Here is a 22,603-nt window from a genome sequence, read left to right on the forward strand (position 1 = left end):
GACAACTCCTATGATAACTTTCCTGCTTGAACTCATAAGGGATCATATGACACTTAGATCTGGATTATGTCAATAATACATCATTTGATGTACAGCCCTCTGTCTCAAATAACTTGTGTAACTGTGCCTTGACTTCTAATAAGCAGAACAGTTCTCAGAGCTTTCTGAGCTGCTCTTCCCAGGTTATAATCCTCAAATTTGGCTTGAATAAAATTTTCCATTTCTTTCTTAGATCGACTGATTAATTTTCGTCGACAAAGTTCAATGTAAAGCAATGGTGTATTCACGAGAAAATATTTCCAGCGTTATTATTTTTCATACAATTTCACAAGCAACTGGTGAACACAGCCGCAATTCATTCAGAAAGTGTTTTCAGTGGAAGAAATAATGTGTTAACATTCAATTGTTTTACTGGATTTTAAACTAACCATTTTCCCTTGTCCAGATGATCTTCCTCACAAAATTAAGGTTTCATGTTCAAGGAGAGAGGTACCTACTAAGCAAGTATACTATGTAATAATTACCTTGAATAGCTTGCTTATTTTTACTCTTAAGTAGCTACTTTCTTTCTGTCAGAGTGTAGAGCTTTAAGTCCAACAAAATATTTGATCTCATTTCTATTCAAAATTGTTTTTTGAAAATCAAAATTAAGACCCCCCCCCCCCAAATTTCACTTACTTTGCTTTAGCTTCTGCATCTTCATATGCTTTATTAGAAACATCATCCAGTCCTCCAATCAAATGCTTGAAAGAGCTGTCGGAGGAAAAACACAGTGATTAGGATAAATCCTCTGCAAAACTGTAACAATGACAACCTAGTCAATGATATATTGAAACAATCTGAAAGGATCTAAATAAAAATGAATTCAAACATTTAATCTAGGTACATTATTAAGAAACTTATGTGATAATGACATAAACTGAGAGCAGGGACTTCTTTTAAAGTGCTGTGAGATTTTACATTTTAATTTTAAACCTCTATAATATTAATACATGCAAATGGCTTTGTGTGTTATGAGTATTAAAAAACAAAATAGGCATGAAACGTATAGCATGTTTGCTGATTTAAATTTAAATGTTGCTTTATCACTTTTACATACACTTTTTAAAAAAACCTATACAGAGGAACTTGACACTCTGCTGGGGGGCCGGGGGGCTGGCTATAAGGGGACTGGAGTAGCTATTATCTCAGGCCCTTGGGTAATGATCTCATCTGAGGGTCAGGGTATCTAGAATGCTGGGCTAAATACACTAAGTATTTCTAATACAAAAGGGGACCATAAGAAAATGACTAGACAGAAAGCCAAGGAATCAAGAATTGTATTCTACAGAGTGTCAAGTTTTCTGTAATGAATTTATTAATGAAGGTCAAATGAATGAATGCAAATGAATGAGCAATAGGCAGCAGTCCTAATAAAATTTTCAAAAATATAGTTAATGATAAAATAAATTGATAAATATAACCCCCATGATTGAGAATAGTTCAAATATGACTTTGGCCATTGTTCTTTCTGTGGTAAAATTCCCCATTTCCCCACAGAATATCTTGGTTATTACTTAGAGAAAGTCTGCTTTTACTGAAACTCCTTAAGGCTAGATGAGTTGATATTGTAAAGTAAAATACAATATTTCTTTTATTATGAATAAAATGATAATATCTGGTTGATTTTCTGTTTTCATAAATAACATGAAATTTAAGCACAGAGAGTTTAAGTTATTTCTCCAAGATGACAGCTATTTAGTAGCACACCAGAATTATAATCCATATTCTCTGATACCCACTCTTGTCCTTTATAATACTTAGATATTTTTAATACAACCAAATCCAAACATTGTGAAAAGGCATTGACAGGAACTAAAGAGCATTCAGTGGTAAAACCAAAGAACAACAACCACTAAAACTTAGCGTTTCAAACACACTCGAATATATTAATAGATTGTGCTCTTAGACATTTAAAACACACAGTAATTCTGAGAATTCAAAGTTAATAAAAATTCCTGTCTTCCTCCTAGTATCTACTTAAGTTAAGCAGATCAGTGTATTATCAAAGAATTAGAGAGCAAACTGATAACAAATTTGATAAAGATGGAGATATTTTTACTTAAGAAAATCTGTTCATCCCACTAGGCTCAGTTAAAACCATGCATCACTTTTTGAAAATACAGTTTGAAATTTCTGTTAGTAAAGTATACAAATGGAAGAGCCTACATCTGGCCAATCTGTACAGAGTTTTAAATGTAGAAACCGTCTAATCACAGGAATAAGTTTAAAATTAAGGTTAGCTTGACTGGGGGGGGAGAAAACTTTTTAGACCTGGTAATGAGCTGTTTATATTCCTTTTTTGTTAACTCTTAGTCATATCTATGATTTAAAAAGAATGAACAAAAGAAGTATTTGAAGTGAGACTTTTTCATATGTCTTCTTAAATGCCCTTGGTTTAAAATACAAATTTTCCTGGGATAGGGAGGGTGGGAGGGAGGGAGACGCAAGAGGGAAGAGATATGGGAACATATGTATATATATAACTGATTCATTTTGTTGTAAAGCAGAAACTAACACACCATTGTAAAGCAATTATACTCCAATAAAGATGTTAAAAAAAAAAAAGAAAGAAAAATACAACTTTTCTATGGGGTACTAATGATCCAATATGTTATGATTTTTTTTTTTTTACTACTAGACAAAAAAAAAAATTAAGGGAAATTATATGTACTTACAAAAGCCCCCTATCTTGATATAAGAGAAAATTATTTTTGAAATAAATTCTCTCTAACTGAGGAAAACCCTTTTCATTTAATGTGCAATTGATTTTTATTATGGAAATATTTTTTAAACTGAGAGAAGAAATTAAAGACTTACTCATAGTCCTCTAACCACAAGTAACTAATAGGAACATCTTTATGTAATTCTTTCTTTTTTCTGCATAGCTTTATTGTTGTTGTTTATAGAGATGTAATCATAAAGTAGCTATGACTTAATATGATTTATTATCCTGATTTTTAACTTACCCTTACATCATAAGTGAATACTTTTATTTTTTAAAACTCCATAAGCAATATTTTCACAGTCAAAGTAATAGGTCCTCACATGTATACACATGATAGAATATCTACTTATCCATCTACACACACACACACAGACACGAACACACATACACGCTCACATACGCATACAGATGAAGGAGCGGGCATGGCAACTATCTATAAAAACATTTCTATCTATACCCTCAATTAGAGATTAAACATATGGAATTTCTTTTTGAAATAAAAACATGCAGAATTATAATCTTGACTTTAGAATTGGAACCATATGTCCTTTATAAATCATCTTTATTTAGAAAGCAACCCTGGCCAAATAATTTTTTGAAACATGAAACAAATGCATTCTGCTAATATTGTTTCCTCAAACAATAAATTAACCAGTATATTTAACTAGCAGTTTAAGAAAATGTAGCATTTTCAAGCAATATTAATAAGTTCCAAATAACTGTGTCTATGTATCTCTGCACTGATCAGTGAATAATTTAGGACATCCTGATAAACATAATTGATGGCACTTCAGAATTTATCACTCCTGGTGCAAGTATGAGCTACTTAGTATCTCATTTCTCCCTGTCACAGACACTCTGTAGGAACGCCTGCCGTTTGTGTGGACCCGCATCAAACAGACTTTTGAGGAAGTATTACTATAGGTATCAGATGCCTTTTAAATATTTACTCAGGTCCTAGGACATTTCTTGACTACTAAAGGAGAAGACTTTGGTGTTTCAATCAGAAGGGGATTATAATAAAAAGTTTTGAAAACATTAACAACTGAATGAGCAGAAACCATACTATTATTTATCAGTTATAACAAATATAGGAGACTAGAGGAAAATCATTAAATTCCCTTTAAACAAACTCACAATTCATGTATGAGTTATATTTTAGCACTGTAAAATAAAATAGCCAACTTCATATATACTCAACATAATTCTGGAATAAATGTAGGGGACATGAATGAGCAAAAGACTTTAATTTAGGGCATTTCAACAGCAAACCTTATTGCACACACACTAAGCATGAAGCACTCTTCTGCTACTTTTCTTGGGATATAAAATCAAACTTGAACAAGTCTTGACTGAATTTTTAAGGAGGTGGATAACACGTTATTAGTTGAGTGTATTAAGGTAGAAAGAGAGTAGAGGTAGAAAATCCCTCTTATGCTCAATGCTTGTAGTTTAAACATACTTATAAGGAAGGGGTAGAAAAGGAAGAAGAAAGAAGGAATGAAGGAAGAAGGAGGGATGGAGGAAGGGAGGGCAGAGGAAAAAAGAAAAGAAGGAGGGAGGGAGGGGGGAGAAATGATGACTTTCACATCAAGAATGGTTTTTATAGAAATTTCCCTTAAGTAGTATCAGTTAACAGGGCTGCATTTCTCATGCCAGGAAATATGTCTGTTTTAGAACATTATAGTGACAGTAACTCAGTGGGTAATAATTTCAGTTATTAAGATGTTTTCATTATTAAGCCAAAACATCCTTTTGAAGGGAGCTGATTACTCAGTGGTATGTCTTAAAAGTGTATAATTTTGTTCTTCAGTTGTGTTACGATGAGACTTCATCTAGAGAGAAACAGGCTATTATATTGTTAGAAAGGCAGTTCAAATATCAGAGATCAGCATTATCATGCTGCTAAAAAACAACAGCTTTTATATTTCACTTTACAGATTACGAAGCACTTTTTATATTCATAAATCATGAATGCAATAACATACAGTAGTCAACTTAATCCTCATGATCTCCTATCCCCTATTAAACTATACTGTTTAGGAATCTTACATAAAAATGTTTAAAATAGAATCTTTTCAAATTCAAAATAGGATGGGAGAGCTCAAAACTTTAGAACATTTTCTTTATTACATCCTTAAATAAGATGGTAATCTATTCTTAACAGTTAAAGATTATAAGTCAAAATAAGTCAAAGGTAAAATCTTAAATCAGAAAGTATTGCAAATACTTCAATAGTGCTAAGCAAAACATTTGTCAAGCATTATCTGAACTCTTACATAGCTCTTAATTTGACAGTGTATATGATTATCGTCCATTTTTAACATGAATCTTGGATAAATCCTTTAAAATGTATTTATTAAAAGAAAATAGAAATTCACTGTCCAAATTAGTTGGGACAATTGTTACTTAGCTACGTCCAAGATTTTAGAGGCATCCATCATTATTTTGCTGCTTTTATTGAAAAAATCTATTAATTCACTTTGTGGCTTCAGGTAAAGGCTCTTGTGTTTGTTACATTATTTTTGTTTGATTGTTTTATTTTTAATTAGCAGTCATAATTATTAGTGGTTTATACTATCAAGTAACATATGAATGCATTTCTTTAGAGGGAAAATGAGCCCCAAATACAATAAAACCAACCAACTTCTGTAATTTTTCAATTATCCACCCCTCCACCCAGCCATTCATCCAGACACACATACATATTTATGCAATGCCTATAATCCATAAAGAATGACTCAAGCTACTGTGGATTATACAAAGAGAATAATATACCCCCTTATGGAATTTACAGCCTTATATTAGAGATAAGAAACAATTATAATACAAGGCAGGAGGTGAAGAATGGTTGAATACTTATCAGAAGGAAGGCTCTAGTGTCTATAAAAAGTATGTTATCTACTCAAAATTATATATGATAGTAGTTTCAGAGAAAGCAGTGACAAGTTTATGAGCAGTTTTCTTATCAGTATTTTTATTCTGTACATATGTTTATATTTACAAGCAAAATTACACACATTAGTGTGTAATGTGTAATCCAAATTACACATTAATGTGTAATCCAAAACATAATTGATAAAGTGGAAACTTTGGGGAGAAGGGAATAGGCCTTTATCCAGAGAAGGCCTTCCCTGCTCATTTCCCAGGCTTTTTTTCACATTAGCTGAAGTAAACCAGCAGATGCCCAGATTATGTGCTTGTTTTGACCACTCATGCATGGTCGAGTTCTTAGCCAAATATAGGGTGTTGGTTTTGGCATATTAAATAATTTGAAATAAATCCTCTTTTTTTCTATTCCCCTTTGGTCCCAGCCATCATTCTCTCTCTTATGAATTATTAAAATTGCTTTTTTTTTTTTTTACTGCCACTCTTGTCCTTATACAGTAGGCAGGGTAATCTTTTAAAAAAGTAAATCAGATCATGCCACTCCTCTATGACCTCTCTGACTGATTTCTTTCCTACTATGCGCCCTCTGACTTTACAACTTTTAAAAAATTACTTAATTCATTTATTTATTTATTTTTGGCTGCGTTGGGTCTTTGTTGCTGCGCGCAGGCTTCCCTCTAGTTGCAGAGAGCGGGGGCTACTCCTCGTTGCGGTGCGTGGGCTTCTCATTGCGGTGGCCTCTCGTTGCGGAGCACCAGCTCTAGGCGCATGGGCTTCAGTAGTTGTGGCACGTGGGCTCAGTAGTTGTGGCTTGTGGGCTCTAGAGCACACGTTCAGTAGTTGTGGCACACGGGTTTAGTTGCTCCGTGGCATGGGGGATCTTCCCAGACCAGGGCTTGAACCCGAGTCCCCTGCATTGGCACGTGGATTCTTAACCACTGTGCCACCAGGGAAGTCCCTCCCTCTGACTTAAGAATACATCAAGCTTGCATCTGCCTCAGGGTCTTTGACCTCTGCCTCGAATATTCTTTCTGTAGATCTTTGCATGGCTTTTTCTTAAGGCCATTCGTGTCTCAGCTTAAGTGTGTCCTCTTCAGACAGGTCTTCCCTGACTAATCACAGCCAAGTAGCCTTTACCTCAAATCCTAACTGCTGTTACTCACTGCCACTTTAATCCCTTTTATTTTCATATCAGCATTTATCACTTGTTAAAAACTACTTTGTTTAAATATCTATTGTCTTTCCCACACTACAACTAGTTTCATGAGATCAAGGACCTAGTCTATCTTATTTATCAATAACTCTTTAGGAACTAGAATATTGCCTGGTGTACAATAGAAAGTTGAAACGAATTAATGGATAGGTGGGGGGGGCTCATTCATTCATTTATTGTGTGACCAGGAGAAGACAAGAAAACACTTAAGTTTTTTTGAAGCAAAGTTTTATATAAAATTCAAGGTTTACGAGTTGAAAGTGTGTGCCTCTTTAAGCATTTACCTATATGAATGATGAACTTTTAGGACAATGGTTTAGTTAAAGTGAACTCATCATCTAAATTTTGGGTCCTAATGAAGACATACATTGCTATAAATATGCGTTTGAAACACTTAGCGATTTATCATTGAACTATATATGGGACAGTAACTTAGCATAATTATTTTAGCCTATAATGGAATTTATATCCATGAATCCCAGTTGCAATTGAAGTGAAAGAAAGAATTTTAAAATGTAGCACAACTTTCATTTTCAATTAAAAGCAGAAGAGATTAGAATCAAACCTCATGTGGTAGTTTAGCCTTCTGAGTTATAGAGAAGAATATGCTTTTAAGTATAGACTGCAGTAGCATGCCAAATTCATAAGTTTCATTTCCTTCAGATTTTCCTATTTTCAAAGCAGAATCTATGACAACAATGGATACTTTGTCTATTCAATATTTTTTCAAGCATATTTACTTAGAAATAATTTAAATTTTTATATATTTTAATCAAAATTGTCTAAAAATAAGTAGGCCATTTTATTAAAAACAATAAAAATCCATAGATGATATATTTTAGTTTATGTAGATATATCAGTTATATCAGATATCATTTAAAACAATCTATATTTTTTGTAACTACTTAAAGACTACCTCTAGAAAACTTTGGCTAAGAAAAGTGGCATGGGAACATAAAATATTATGGAAGTCACGGATTTTTTTTTAAGTAAATTGAAAATGAAATGCTAGGATGGCACAATAAATCTATCTCAGAATATCTTTTTAGTATGCTTATTTATGCCTTGAAACTGAAACAAAGACAACATTAGTCTCTAGTGTAACATTTTTACAAAAATCGGTCTGTCTGGATTTTTATTTCGGATCTATTCTGCTCTTTTTATTTCTTCTAAAAATCATTAGAAGCTAAGAAATAAATATATCCTCTAATGTCACAAATTAGTGATCAGAAAATCTTGTAATAACAAAAATATCAAGCAAGACATGAAAATGTTAACTAGCATGTGTTAGGAATTATACAAACTATTTCATGTGAGTTTATCCTGTTTTACAGATAAAGCAACTGAGGTTAAGATAATTAAGTAATTACCCAAGGTTATATGGCTAGTAAGTATCAGAATGAAATTTGAATGGAGGCAGACTGACTCTAATACCCATAATACCAACTGTTACACCATTTTTATCTCCCACTATGGAAAGCTGAAGCCAGTTGGTTAATGCTGGGGCTAGAATTTGATATCAAATATCTGCTTTCTCTCACATCCTCCCTTTGTGGTCAATCCAGTTCTTTAAGACAACTAACTTTTATTTTAACAGATCATCTTATGTCTTCTATTGCATTATATCTATAGAAGTTCCAATTAGGAAACATAATAGTCTGCTAGGGATACCCCCAGCAAAATACTACAGACTGTGTAAGCTTAACCACAGACATCTATTTTCTCACAGGTCTGGAGTCGGTGAGTCTAATATCAAGGTGCCAGCAGGGTGGGTTTCTGGTGAAGTCTTTCTTCCAGACTTACAGCCCCTTCTTACTGTGTCCTCACATGGCCTTTCCTCTGTGTGCACACCCTCCTGATGTGTCTTCCTCTAATTATAAAACACCAGTCCTTCTGGATTAGTACCCCCCCCCCCCCCCCCCCCCCCTCTCTCCAAATACAGTCATACTGGGGGGTTAGGGCTTCAGTATACGGATTTGGGAAATATTAAGTTCATAATAGAAAGTTTCATGAAGAAATCTCAACAGCAATTTAGAAGATGCATCTTCTTGTGTATCTGGGCTCTTTAAGAACATTTTTATTTGTAATTTTTGAGAAGTGCATAAAACTTAAATTCTTGGTTTCCATTTCTTACCGTGGACCTAAAGTATACTGACATTATCACTGTATTTCTCTCCCAGGGAAAGCAGCACCCCAACTTCTTTCTAAGGCAAATCCTGTCTTCATTACTCCTGATCACAAACCCTATCATTACTCTCCTCTGGACTCTTGCTCCATCAATTACAATAGCTCTTATTGTTCCATTGTCTCCCTTTACACTTTTCCATCCTTTCAGTTTAGAGTGGTCTCTCCAATCCTAAAACACAAAACCATCTTTGTGACTAAATAGCCAATTTGAATAAACTTCATTTCCTATCTCTCAACCTCCGTTTTCATTTAATTCTCAACCTACTGCAACCTAGCATTCTGTTCCCATTTTTCTTTCACTCTTACTACAACTCTTCCCTCAAGGTTATCACTTATCTGCCGTTAATCCCAATGGTCCCTTTCCAGCTCCCGTCCTCAGTGACCTACCTGAGAGTCATGGCCCTGCTGGCCTTCTCTGGTCGTAGCCATGAAACAGAAACTTGAGCCCGTGCTCCGAACTACTCTATTCCTTCCCCTGATTCTCCTCATCTCCCTCTTCTGTGCCACTGCTCAGCCTGTGTCACACACACACTTCTTCCTCTCCCATCCCTTAAAGGCAAGCAGTTACCCAAATTACGTCCTTTGCCCTCTTTTTCCACTCGATTGACTTATTTTTCTTAAATATTTATTGTTTACGACATGTTCAGTCTTGTTTTTTACCGCCGTCATCTCACTGAAATCTCGCAACGACTCTATGAGGTAAGTACCATTAACCCTACTTTACAGAAGCTTTACAGCAGGTGTTTTCAAACTCAGCACTACTGATATTTCGGATCAGACAATTCTTTATTGTAGAGCCTTTCCTGGGCATTGTAGAATATTTGGCAGCTTCCCTCACCTCTACCCACTAGACATCCTTAGAAAACCCAACTGTGACAATTAAAAATGTCTCTAGACATTGTCGGTGTCTCCAGGTGGAGAAAAAGAAACAAGAGATGATGAGGCTTAGGGAGATTATGTAACTTGCCTGAGACCACAGAGCTAGAAAAGGAGGTAAATCTGTGATTTGATCCCAGGTAGACGGATCTTTAATACAATAGACCCTAGTTCTTATGTAACACACTAATTACACTTTTCTTTAAGCTCTCTCAGAAAAAAAAATTTATTCTTAAGACTTTAGTTAGGATCTCCAGGTCAAGGAATTTCAAATCTATATCTCTATCCTTGAACTCTCCAGATCCATAGTGCTATCAGGTCACTCAGTGTCATATGCATATTTCACCAGCAACTCAAACTCAGCGGTAACTGCACTAACTACCTTCCATCAAGACTTGCAGCTAAGTTCCCTGCCTCCCTTAATGGCATTATCATTTAAACAGGGATGCAGGCTAGAAATCTTGGTGTTATGTAATACTCTTCACTTTTACTGAAGTTCATCAGGTCTATCTCTGTAAATCTCTCCTGAACTGGTTCCTCCCTGTCAGTGCTACTTCCATTGCCTTATTCAGGCTGTTGACACACTTCCTTACCTCAAAAGCATCATACTTGGTTTCTCTGCCTCAGTCTTTCCCACTCTACTCTTTTAAAGAGATTCTTCCAAAAGAATCTAGCTTGCCAGTTAACACTTAATTGGTTGGTATGAAAGCAACTGCTTAAACAGGGTATAAGAGACATCATGGTCTTGGAGTCAGACATCCTTGGATTTCTAATCCCACTATGTGGTTCTGAAAAAGTCATTGAGTCTGTCTGATTCTCCATTTCCTTTTCTGGATTTTTTATGTCATCTTTTCCCACAGGACTATTGTGAGGATTAACTGAGATGAAAGAGTATTAAAACAAAGAGTGGGTGAAGGATAAATTAGGAGTTTGGGATTAACATATATATACCGCTATATATAAAATAGATAACCAACAAGGACCTACTGTATAGCATAGGGAGCTATACTCAATATCCTGTAATAACCTATAAGGGAAAGGATCTGAAAAAGAATATCTATCTATCTATAAATATATATACATATATAACTGAATCACTTTGCTGTATACCTGAAACTAACAACACTGTAAATCAACTATCCTTCAATTAAAAGAAAGAGTATGTTTATAAATACAGAATTAGAGGGGAAAAGGCAATTAATCTATGCTTTCCATTTTAACAAATAACATAGACACAAATGATTTTGAATCTATGTAGTTCTTAAAGTTCTATCAAATTATTTGCTTTATCATTAACATGGTATAGGAAGTATGATAGCTCAGTTGTGTGAGTATCGGTTTCTTCTGTGTCCATAGAATAAAACTGTCCTATTGGCAATTACTTCATGTAAATAAAGGAAATAAAACTCTTGAAAAATTATACAAAAGAATAAATAAACAAAACAAAGGCATCATATTGAGAGAATTCATACATTAACTTCCCTGAACTCTTCCCTTCTTCTCCACCACTGAGCACACTCTGTATAATCTATGAATTGGGACCATCTCACATCATAACTTGTGGTCCATATTTTAATTAGTCATGGAGATAATTTCTATTTTTCCCTGTCTATTTGTCCTTTTCAGGTACTTTGTTAGCCTTTAGTATTTACTTCTGACATTTCAGAAAATGGCTATTTGAACTTGTATATACTCTCACAATTTTCTGAAGCCTTGCCTTTTAAATGTGTTTATAATGTCCTCCAGCACGAAGAAACAATTGCAAAAGAATGAACTACCTTCTAAGTTTTGTCAATAACTAAGCTTCATGTATCAATTACAAGAGAAGAATAAATGTCAAACTAACTCTTCAAGGATGATGACATATTTCATGCCCTGGGCTGAATTGCCCCATCATGTCTTTTAAGATGATTTCAACCAAAAAAATCAAGCTGGTCAGGTTTCAGTGCAACAGATGTTCTCATACATTGTCACTGGGGAGTAAACAGTATAATGGTTCTAGATAACAATGAAAAAATATGTATATTATTTGAAGGCAAAAATATATGATGCAGAAAAGACAGTCTCTTCAATAAGTGGTGCTGGGAAAACTGGTCAGTTACATGTAAAAAGTGAAATTAGAACATTTTCTCACACCATATTCAAAAATAAACTCAAATGGATTAAAAAAATCTAAATGTAAGACTGAAAACCGTAAAACTCCTAAAATAAAACATAGGTAGTATACTCTTGATATAAGTCTTAGCAATATTTTTTTGGATCTGTTTACTCAGGCAAGGGAAACAAAAGCAAAATAAACAAGAGGGACTTAATTAAGCTTAAAAGCTTTCTCACATTGAAAAAATTAAAAGACAACGCACTGAATGGGAGATAATATTTGCAAATGATATATCTGATAAGCAATTAATATCCAAAGTATATAAAGAGCTTATATGACTCAATATCAAAAAAAACCAACCTAATTAAAAATGGGCAGAAGATCTGAGTAAACATTTTTCCAAAGACATACAGATGGCCATCAGGCACATGAAAAGATGCTCAACATCGCTAATCATCAGGGAAATGCAAATCAAAACCACAATGAGATATCACCTCACACCTGTCAGAATGGCTATCATCAAAAAGACAACAAATAACAGGTGTTGGAGGATGTGGAGAAAAGGGAACCCTTGTGCACTACTGATGGGATTGTAAATTGGTGTAGCCACTGTGGAAAACAGTATGGGAGCTCCCCACCGGCCCCCCCCTCCAAAAAAAAGATAGAACTGCCATATGATCCTATAATTTCACTTTTGGGTGTTTACCCAAGTAAAACAAAACCACTAACTGGGAAAGATATATGCACCCTAATGTTCATAGCAGCATTATTTACAATAGCCAAGATGTGGAAGCAGCATAACAGTCCATCAACAGATGAATGGATAAAGATGTAGTATATACACAATAAAATATTACTCAGCCATAATAAAGAATGAAATTTTGCCATTTGCAACAACATGGGTGGACCTGGAGGGTATTTTTTTTTCCTCATACATCATGATTGTCATACATCTCACCTGGATCCCCCTCATATGGATGCATTTAATGTGTTAATATCTTTCTAAACTCTGACACTAAGCACGGAGCTCAGTATTACAAATACAGTCTGGTCAGTGTTGACTACAGGAAGATTATAACTACCTATTGTCTCAACACTATATTGTAACCTAAACTCCAGTTTTTTGTAGTTGCAACCAACTCAGGGCCACTGTACTACCCAACCCGAGGGGATCAAAATATAATCTATAGTTATATAAGCCTCAACTCCAACCTGGCCTCTGGGTCTTGATCAAGAAACATCTCCAAAAAAACATGTTTGCTCCTCTCTGAATCAGATGATCAGAGGTATTCTTGGAGACCTGGAGGGCATTATGCTTAGTGAAGTAAGTCAGACAGAGAAGGACAAGCACTGTATGATTTCACTTATATGTGGAATCTAAAATATAAAGCAAATAAATCAATATAGCAAAACAGAAACAGACTCACTGATACAGACAACAAACCAGTGGTTAACCAATGGGAAGAGGGGTAGGAGGATTAAGGGGAAGAGGATTAAGAGGTATAAACTACTGGCTATAAAATAAGTATGATACAGAGATGTAATGTACCGAAAAGGAAATATAGCCAATATTTAATGATAACGTTAAATGGAGTATAATCTATAAAATTAATGAATCACTATGTTGTACACCTGAAACTAATACAATATTGTAACTCAACTATACGTCAATAAAACACTTTAAAATAAATAAATAAAACTTCATATATATTTTGAATCAGTAATTCCACTACTGACTAGCTCCTCAAGGAAATTCTTCTAAAGAGGGACAAAGACATATGCAAAGAATTCTTTTTCTTTTTTTGCAAAGAATTCTTTGCAAAATAAAAAATTAAAATGAGCTTACATGTCCAAACACTGTTAAGAAACTGAGACAAAGAGACTCAACTTCTGCTCATAAGATATTTTAATTTACATGGTAAATAACTAATGCAATGTGGTAAGGCAGTGTGATGTAATAGGCCTTGAAAACAGAGAGAATTAGGTTCAAACACCACTTTGCTACTATAAGCCATATGGTTTTGTAACATGATACTTCAGCTCTCTAGAGCCAACTTTATCTTTAAAAGAGAGGATAAAAATATTCTTTTCATGTTTGTGAGAGTAATTACGTATGTATGTATGTGTATACCTATTATCAGGCTATCTATCTATCTCAACTAGCTTTGTGATTGGCACATGTGTTCAGTAAATGACAGGGCAAATTTATCTCTCTGTATATCTATCTGTCTATACCTATCCATCTGTATGTGTGTATATATGTATTATTTATGCTACCCCTGTATGCGGACAAAGTAGGAAAGAAAATTAGGCAGTGGGATGTCACTATTCAAGGTAATATACTGAAATCTTAACAGTAGTTAACGTTGAGGTTTTTGTTTTTGTTTTTGTTTTTTCGCGGTACGCGGGCCTCTCACTGTTGTAGCCTCTCCCGTTGCGGAGCACAGGTTCCGGACGCGCAGGCTCAGCAGCCACGGCTCACACGGACCCAGCCGCTCTGCGGCATGTGGGATCTTCCCGGACCAGGGCACGAACCCGTGTCCCCTGCATCGGCAGGCGGACTCTCAACCACTGCGCCACCAGGGAAGCCCAGCAGTTAACTTTAAATGGCAGGATTATATTTATATTTACCTCTACTTTCCAATTTTCTCAACGAGCAGCTAGTAAGTTTATAATCACCTGACACTGACTATAAAAAGGTAAAAACCAAACAAAGAAGAGAGAGAAAAATCAAGCCTGTGAGAATAATGCAATAAATAAAAGTTCCCACTCAGCCCAAGTGGGTTTCTCATCTGGATTAAAATATACTATCTCTAGTTCACCTGGGAGGGCAACATCATCTTTATTAACTATCAAATAATGATTTGTCTTTGCTAGTCTGGTTTCTGTGTTAATATTAGTTCAATTACATGATTGTAGCCAGGGCGGTGCATAATATGACCATTACACTTCATCCAGACTAGTAAATTCTGAAAGGTCCTCCTTTGTAAGTAAAGCTTAGTCTGGGTATAAGATTTCACTGTTATTGTAGCTGATGCTAATCCAATTCATGTGTCTATGCTACGAGTTTCAAAATAAGTACCAACTTCTAGACATACTGAAAAGATCTTTATGACCCAGCTGGCCTGTAATAACAGTCTCACCAGGAAGTGTGCCTAGTAAAGTAAGCAAAACCATTTAACTCTACCAAAAAAGCAATGTGAATATCTAAAGCAGAATTCGACTTTCAAACGTAATGATTACACTGTTGATTTTTAAAGTGATTGTTAAGCTTCCGTCAGAAACTGATCCTGGCATCCCTCCTCCGTGCTTTATCTTTAGAACACAAGAAGCACTATATAACCCTCTTCCCAAATGAACAGCCAAAAACACCATACAGGAAACTTTTTTTTTTTTTTTTTTTTTTTGGCGATACACGGGCCTCTCACTGTGGTGGCCTCTCCCGTTGCGGAGCACAGGCTCCGGACGCGCAGGCTCAGAGGCCATGGCTCACGGGCCCAGCCGCTCCGCGGCATGTGGGATCTTCCCAGACCGGGGCACGAACCCGTGTCCCCTGCATCGGCAGGCAGACTCAGAAAACTTTTAAAGCGAATTTCAAATATGAAATTTCAACTATTACCTTTTTAACTGAAAAAATTAAGACTGATTTTTCAGATTTGAAAATTAAAATTTTTCAGTTTTCTTATTCATTCACACAACTGGCTTATGAGTTCCAAAGGCATTGCTGAGTCTCTAAACAAGTTTTTAAAACATCTCATGAAAAAAAAAAAAAGCAAGCCTCAGAAATATAGAAAGGTTTTAAGAATTAACGGGGAAAATGAATTATTTATTCATTGGTGTAAAACAAAACAATCGTAATTAACAAAACCAAAGTTGTCATTGCAATATTTTTAAAGTGCTGAACTGTGAAATCCATCGTCAATTTCTATTTATCATCTGATTGTCAGGAAAAAATAAAACAACTCATTTCTAACTGTCAGTGGACTTCTCCATCTGAATATCTCAACACCACTTAGACAGTCTGAACTTAACATATCCTTAACTGATCGACCAATTACTTTCACCTCAACCTGCTCTACCTCTCATGCTTTTGATCTATTATAGACATCCACCAAATCTTCCAAGACAGAAGAACTTCTTTCTTAACCTCTCACATTTAATTATTCCCCCAAATCTGCTTTGAAGTTTAGACTCTTAAACTCTAGTGAGCAACCGCTAGGGCTGTCGCTGTAGTCTCCTAGTAGTTTGTTTCCCTGCTTGAGTTCATCCCATTGGAATCGATCTTCCACTCCCTTCCTTCAAAAGCAAATACAAACTGCAGTAGTCACTGTCTTCTGATGGTTCCTCATTGCCCAGAAGATAAACTCATATTCTTTTAGTTTGAGATATTAGGAGATTTCCTTATAATCTGTCCCCATCTCTTCTTTCCAACTGTATCTCCCAGTACACCACCTGTCTAGTTTACTGTCCAGTTCCTTGAGCCATAAATCCTCTTTTCTTGCCATATTCCACTTTTTACTGTACAATGACATTTCCAAAGTCCTCATCTTAGTGTACGTCCTTCCTTCATCAGGAGCTGTATTTATCCTCCCTTCTTCACTTGTAAAATTCCTACTCAAACTTAAAGACTTGACTCACATATCACTTTGTCCAGCAAGTCCTCTGGGATGCTACAGGCAAAACACATTTCTCCCTCTTTAGTTCTCCCCAAGTTTATTTTTCACACTGAAATGGCAGTTTCTCATGATTTTTAATGCATCTGTATTGATCAGGAGTTACTCCAAGGCAAGCAAAGACTTTGCAGTTTATCTTTATAGCTCTGGACCTTGGAATAGGATTTGGTTTGGAATCTATACTGATTATTGACTTATTTATTGCTTGTCAGCTCTAAATTTACCCTTTTGACTGCTCTATAAAAATGGATCTGGGCTATTAAATTTCTTTCTTTGCCAACTGGCACTGAAACTTTGCCAGGAGAGGGCACTGGGGAGATATTGCAAGAATAAGGTATTTTGCTTCCTGGCTCCAGTCAGCTTGGTAGGTTCTTGTGGCTTCTCCAGTGTATGGCTACTACAGTACTTGGAGGCCAGCAATACTAAGCAGCCAGCAGCTTTCCCAGCACACTTCCCCTTAGGTGGTTTCCTCGTTATGAACAGCTTTCCCTGGAACCCTTCTGGCATAAGTTCTGCTCCCATGGCATCAGAGCACTTCACTGCCATCTAGCAAGCCATGGCTGTGTCCCTCCCAACAAGGGTGATTTTCCCCCAGGGGACACTTGGCAGTATCTGGAGACACTTTTTATTGTCACATTGGGGTTGTCGGGGAGTGCTACTTTTATCTAGTGGGTAGAGGTCAGGATGCTACTAAGCATTCTACAATGCACAGGACAGCCCTCCACAAAAACCAACTAGCTGACCCCAAATGTCAATAATATCCAGTTTCAGAAACCTTTCCCCATAACAAGGTCTAGTTCTTAGTCTCAGCAGGGCAGGGTGGAGGGTGGAGAGAGGGATGGGAGAAAAGGAGCGTTTTCCTTGCGTGCTCTCTTACAGGCCTGGGGTTTGTGACTACTCCTTGTCTCTACAGTATCCTAAGTTTCTGCTATGACTTTTTGACTAACCTGGTCATCATCTGAAAAAATTTTAACAATGTTTTTTAAACAAAAGAATGTGCTAAATTTGATTAGTGCTCTACCAACATATTAATGACACTGGACTTCTTTTAGTTTGAATAGAGTCCAGGTTACCAAAGGATACTGTTAGAACCTCAGTGAGTTTGGGACACAACAAGTTAGAGCTGGAAACTATCCATACAACAGGTATAGAAATAGGTAGTGTAATATTTACACATTTGCCTCTAAACTCCCCAAATATTAGATGTCTGAGTGGCTGACATAAGGCCAGTAACCAGTAAGTTTTATTTGGGTAGATGAAGCAAGGGATCAGACCTTCTCAATGAGCTCCCTAGTCAGTAATGCTATATATAATTTCTCTAATGACTTGCAGCAGGAGGAGGGTCTACGATTTTAAAGCATTAGAAAAGGCACACGTGATGAAGTGCAGTCCCATTCATCTCTTTCTATGAGTTTAAACCATGAATACTATCTCTGGATTATAACCCTTTTCCAGTGGCTATGTGCTTATTCTGTAGTTAGATCATGCTTGCTCAGGGCACGCTGTAATTCAACTCCCATTATTAAACTGAACCAATATTAACGACTCTCTTTAAACTTCTGCATTTTATCTCTCTTAATTAGTAAATTTTTTTGTAAAGCACACCAATCAATAACAGCTCCATAAAAAAGACAAACCCAAATGATCGCAACTGACACCATTCACACCTGTTTTCTCATGCTCATCCTACAAATATCCTCACATCGCCTCAGATTTCTTTCTGGAAAATGAACCGAAGTAAAATATACTTAGACCGTGGGAACGGCCGAGGCTGTGAAATATTTTAAATTTGTCACCCTATCCGTTAAGTAATGTGACTACAGGCAATGTGGCATGTGGAGTCCCTATAGTCCTGTCATGTGGACCCAGAATGGCAGCTATAAAAAGACAAGGACACAGGTGACCTACGTGGGGCACACACCACTGGGTGCATGGGCCTTCATGAGACTGACCTGGTTAGAACTGTGGGGTGAGAATGGTGCTGGAAAGATTCTGCTGTCACCAAATGCTTCCCGTACAGTCCCTCCGCTCTCCTTCCATGACACCTGAAATTCTAAAATCTTATGGATTTTCATGATTTTTCAGTGTTCAGGGGTATGTCATCAAAATGCAAATAACTCACAGAGAATCATCTTAATCTCTAATTAGCTACTACCCAAATTAATGAAAAGCCTGAAGCGAAGTCCTTGAGAATGCAGGAGTGCAATTAAGAAGTACAGGGATCAGGGAATTCCCTGGCAGTCAGCAGGCATGGGTTCAATCGCTGACTGGGGAACTTAGATCCTGCATGCCACACAGCACGGCCCCCCCAAAAAAAAGACAAAGAAGAAAGCGTGCATGTGTGTGTGGGGTGTGTAAAAGAGTAAAGTGAAGAGGATGAGGGAACTGGAGGGTGAATGGCGTCAGTGAGGGGAAAGCAAGTTAACAGATGGCACTGGGAGGACCAACACCAGAAGGCACGTCAAACCAGTATTCTTCGTGTATTTGCTATGTTTAAAAGGTAGGCTCAGCACAACCTGGAGGAAGATCAGAATAGGACCACTGGGGGCAGCACTCAATTCGTTTCCCCCTCCCCCGCTCCGGTACGCGGGCCTCTCACCGCTGTGGCCTCTCCCATTGCGGAGCACAGGCTCCGGACACGCAGGCTCAGCGGCCATGGCTCACGGACCCAGCCGCTCCGCGGCATGTGGGATGTGGGATCTTCCCGGACCGGGGCACGAACCTGTGTCCCCTGCATCGGCAGGCGGACTCTCAACCACTGCGCCACCAGGGAAGCCCACTCAATTCTTTAATATTGGTTAAGTCAGGGGTCAGAAAGCTATGGCTCACAGGCCAAATTCAGCCCGCTGACTGTTTCTTGTACGGCCATTAGCTGAGAATAATTTGTACATTTTTAAGTGGCAGGAACAAAAAAGTTTCAAAAGAAGAATAATACTTCTTGACCTCTAAAAATAGTATGAAATTCAAATATCATTGTCTATAAACAGATTTATTGGAACAAAGACATTTCATTTATTTACTATTGTCTTCGGTTGCTTTTGCATTACAATGGTCGAATTGTGTAGGTGCAACAAAGATCATTCGGCCCACAAAGCATACAATATTGATTTTCTGGCCTTTTACAGAAAAAGTTTTCCTATCCCTGGTTTACGCCATGCAGCTATGGCTTCATACTTACATACCTCACTCAGAAAATAAACCTCCTGCACTTAATACAACCCACCATTTTTGTGGGGCAGTTTAGGGATCATCTGTTCCTTCTTGAGCAGAAGCCTTAGCCAGGAAACATCTATAGCACCCTCCCTGAGAGAAGTTGGATAAATACTATTTTTCCATATGTTTCCATCTCCTCTGACATCCTAAGTCCTGATATAGATGACTTCCCTGGCCCCTGCCTGGCTGGTCTGTTGCTTGTTCTATGGCGCCCAGAGCATGGCTTCAGTGGCTTCAGTATTTTTGTTTATTTTACTTTCAACTTGGAGTTGGACACCTAAATAAGCCACAGCAAAGGGGAACGGAAGAGGGCACCGACCCACCATAAGCAAGAAGGTGGGGAGGAGATGTGGGTAGATGCCAGGATCAGAAGCACTATCCTTGGAGACTGAGGGCAGATGTGGCTAAAGAACTGGAAACCAGTACTAGAAACAGGCTACATGTGGAGCATAGGGTGAATAGACAGATGGAGGTTTTGCTACCAGCACTGGTAAAGAAACAACCGTAGCAACATAAATGTAATATAATTGAGCTGGTCCTATACACTCAGTTTTCAAACCTGTATTGAATTCGTGTCTTGTTCATCTCAGTAGCCCAAGTAACTGACACAGGAAGCAGGCATTCATTTTTTATTCTGAATAAATGTTAAAATTTCCTAGTCTGGCTCTAGGCTCCAGTTTGGGTGTTGAGTTCAGTTTACCAATTCCAGTGATTTTTTTCTCTGTGTCCAATCTTTCTTGGTAACCTATTTGCTACTCTATTTTGTACAGGTTTTGGGACCAGCCTTAGACCTATGAGTTGCTTCCTAGTCATTAGCCTAGTGGCTATGCTACAGTCTTGCTACTCTTTTAAATAGATGGTATGAATATGTCTTTTACACACAAGTCAACTTAGCTCTAGGAGGTAAAAACTTGACCCAGAGTCACCTAGGCTTTTCTGATCTACAGTGATACCTTAATTTCTAAGACTGCCATTTCCAATGCCCAATAATCTGATATTTGACACTCCCTCCTAATCTCATCATTTTTATGCCCCAGTACACTGCACTTCCTCTAGGCTAGTTCTTGGTTTCTATCCCCCAGACTTTGTCTCAATAACACAACTGGCTCCAAAGTATGATTAAATATCACAGAGTGTCACAAAAAGGTAAGGGTTAGTCATACATGGTTTGTAAATCATTTTAGTGACTCATGGGGTCTCAGGAAGGGCCTTAAGAATCATGTGGAGTGAGTGATTTGGAGGGAGAGAGGGAAGACTCCTGGGTAGACTAAGAGGTCTTACTCTCTTGACAGCCAAAAACGGTTCCTGTTTTCTTTCTAATTTATTTTATTTAAACAATGGGTTTAGTAAAACAAAAGCTTGAAAACTCCTGGTGATAAACTGTCATTTTAGCTTGACATTACTAGTCAAAATAATTAGTTGCCAGTATGACACAGGAATTGACCAATCAGAATGGACACTGGTCCTGAGGTATGCCAGACTCTCCCTTTTAGTTGCTGGATCAAGGGGAGAGATCTGGAGATTCCTGGCCAGAGGAATCAGATCACCAGGCAGCAGAGGGGTGGGAAAAACACACAGGGAGCTCAGCCTACTGCTATTTACCAACCAGTATGAAAGTGTTTCAATTTTTATAACCAATATGGCTGCATCTTGGAGGTTACACAATAAATCAGGGATAGAGTTGAGACTCTAACTTAGATCTTAATTTCCTGGGGGAAAATATGTAACTCTTTGAATATTTACTAGTAGTTATATTTCTGTCTTTAAAAGTGATCTCAACATGTCAAAAAATAAATTATCCTACGTGAACTCCTAGCTTCATTAACAACTCACCATGCCAACAAAGAAGTAAACATTGCATAACTGATTAAGGAACACAATGATATAGTTACTTTTATATTTATTTCTTTTCATGGATTCCACAACAAGAGATGCTAAATATTCTTAGTTGTGTTTTATATATTCAAGAACTTTATTAATGGAAATAGATTGTTCTGTTAGATTAATATTCTTTTATGTCAATTTTCATGAATTTTAGAAAGACTGCAGATAGACTGGGTAATTATTAAAATAATGACTAGGCTGCAAGAAACCCATCCTCAGAGAATGCCTCCTGAGAAAACCATGTATCTGTTTATCATTTTCTAGTTTGTCAATGAGCATTTTTTTAAAAAAAATTCTGACATGCATGATTAGTTACAATGATGTTCTTTTGCTGTCCCTCTGGAATGATAAAACATAATCACTGGCTTATGTAACATGGTACCTCAGTTGTAAATTTTTGAAAGAAGCTCCTTTTGTTGACAGTTCTAACATCTGCCATCTATTTGCATGGGATGAAGCCCTGGTGCTCCCCTAATTGGCCATAAATTAGGTACCAGCAGCAGGCTTACGAGAAGATCCTTCAGTTACGGTTTGATTTTTTAAGCTGTGAATTCATCATTTGGTGAGAAGCCCAACTCCTCTCATGAGTACAGAAATGCACCTCTTGAGCCCTAGACTCAAGCTGTCTTCTCTATATTTATGTTTAAAGCCAGACCTCCCTCAAGGTGTCCTTTCTGTGTATACCCCTGAAGATAAACTTATGCTGATTAGAAAGAAAAACTGCAACATCCAAGGGATTCCAATACTTTCTCTAAGAAAAGGAAGGGCACATTTATTGAGTGCTTATTACACATCTTGTGCTG

At 37.0% G+C, this 22,603-nt stretch overlaps 1 protein-coding gene across 2 annotated transcripts in view; it reads right to left on the reverse strand.

Annotated features, from left to right (window-relative positions):
- The window catches only part of PRKG1 (protein kinase cGMP-dependent 1), a 1,229,308-nt gene that overhangs the window by 107,279 nt on the left and 1,099,426 nt on the right, over positions 1-22,603 (reverse strand). For both annotated transcript variants that reach the window (XM_007470289.1, XM_007470290.1), the window contains exon 9: positions 679-753. In XM_007470289.1, coding sequence (XP_007470351.1) covers positions 679-753 — 75 coding nt within the window. The remainder of the gene's footprint in view (positions 1-678; positions 754-22,603) is intronic.

Source organism: Lipotes vexillifer, unplaced genomic scaffold (genome assembly GCF_000442215.2).
Source record: "Lipotes vexillifer unplaced genomic scaffold, Lipotes_vexillifer_v1.1 scaffold690, whole genome shotgun sequence".
Classification (NCBI taxonomy): domain Eukaryota; kingdom Metazoa; phylum Chordata; class Mammalia; order Artiodactyla; family Lipotidae; genus Lipotes; species Lipotes vexillifer.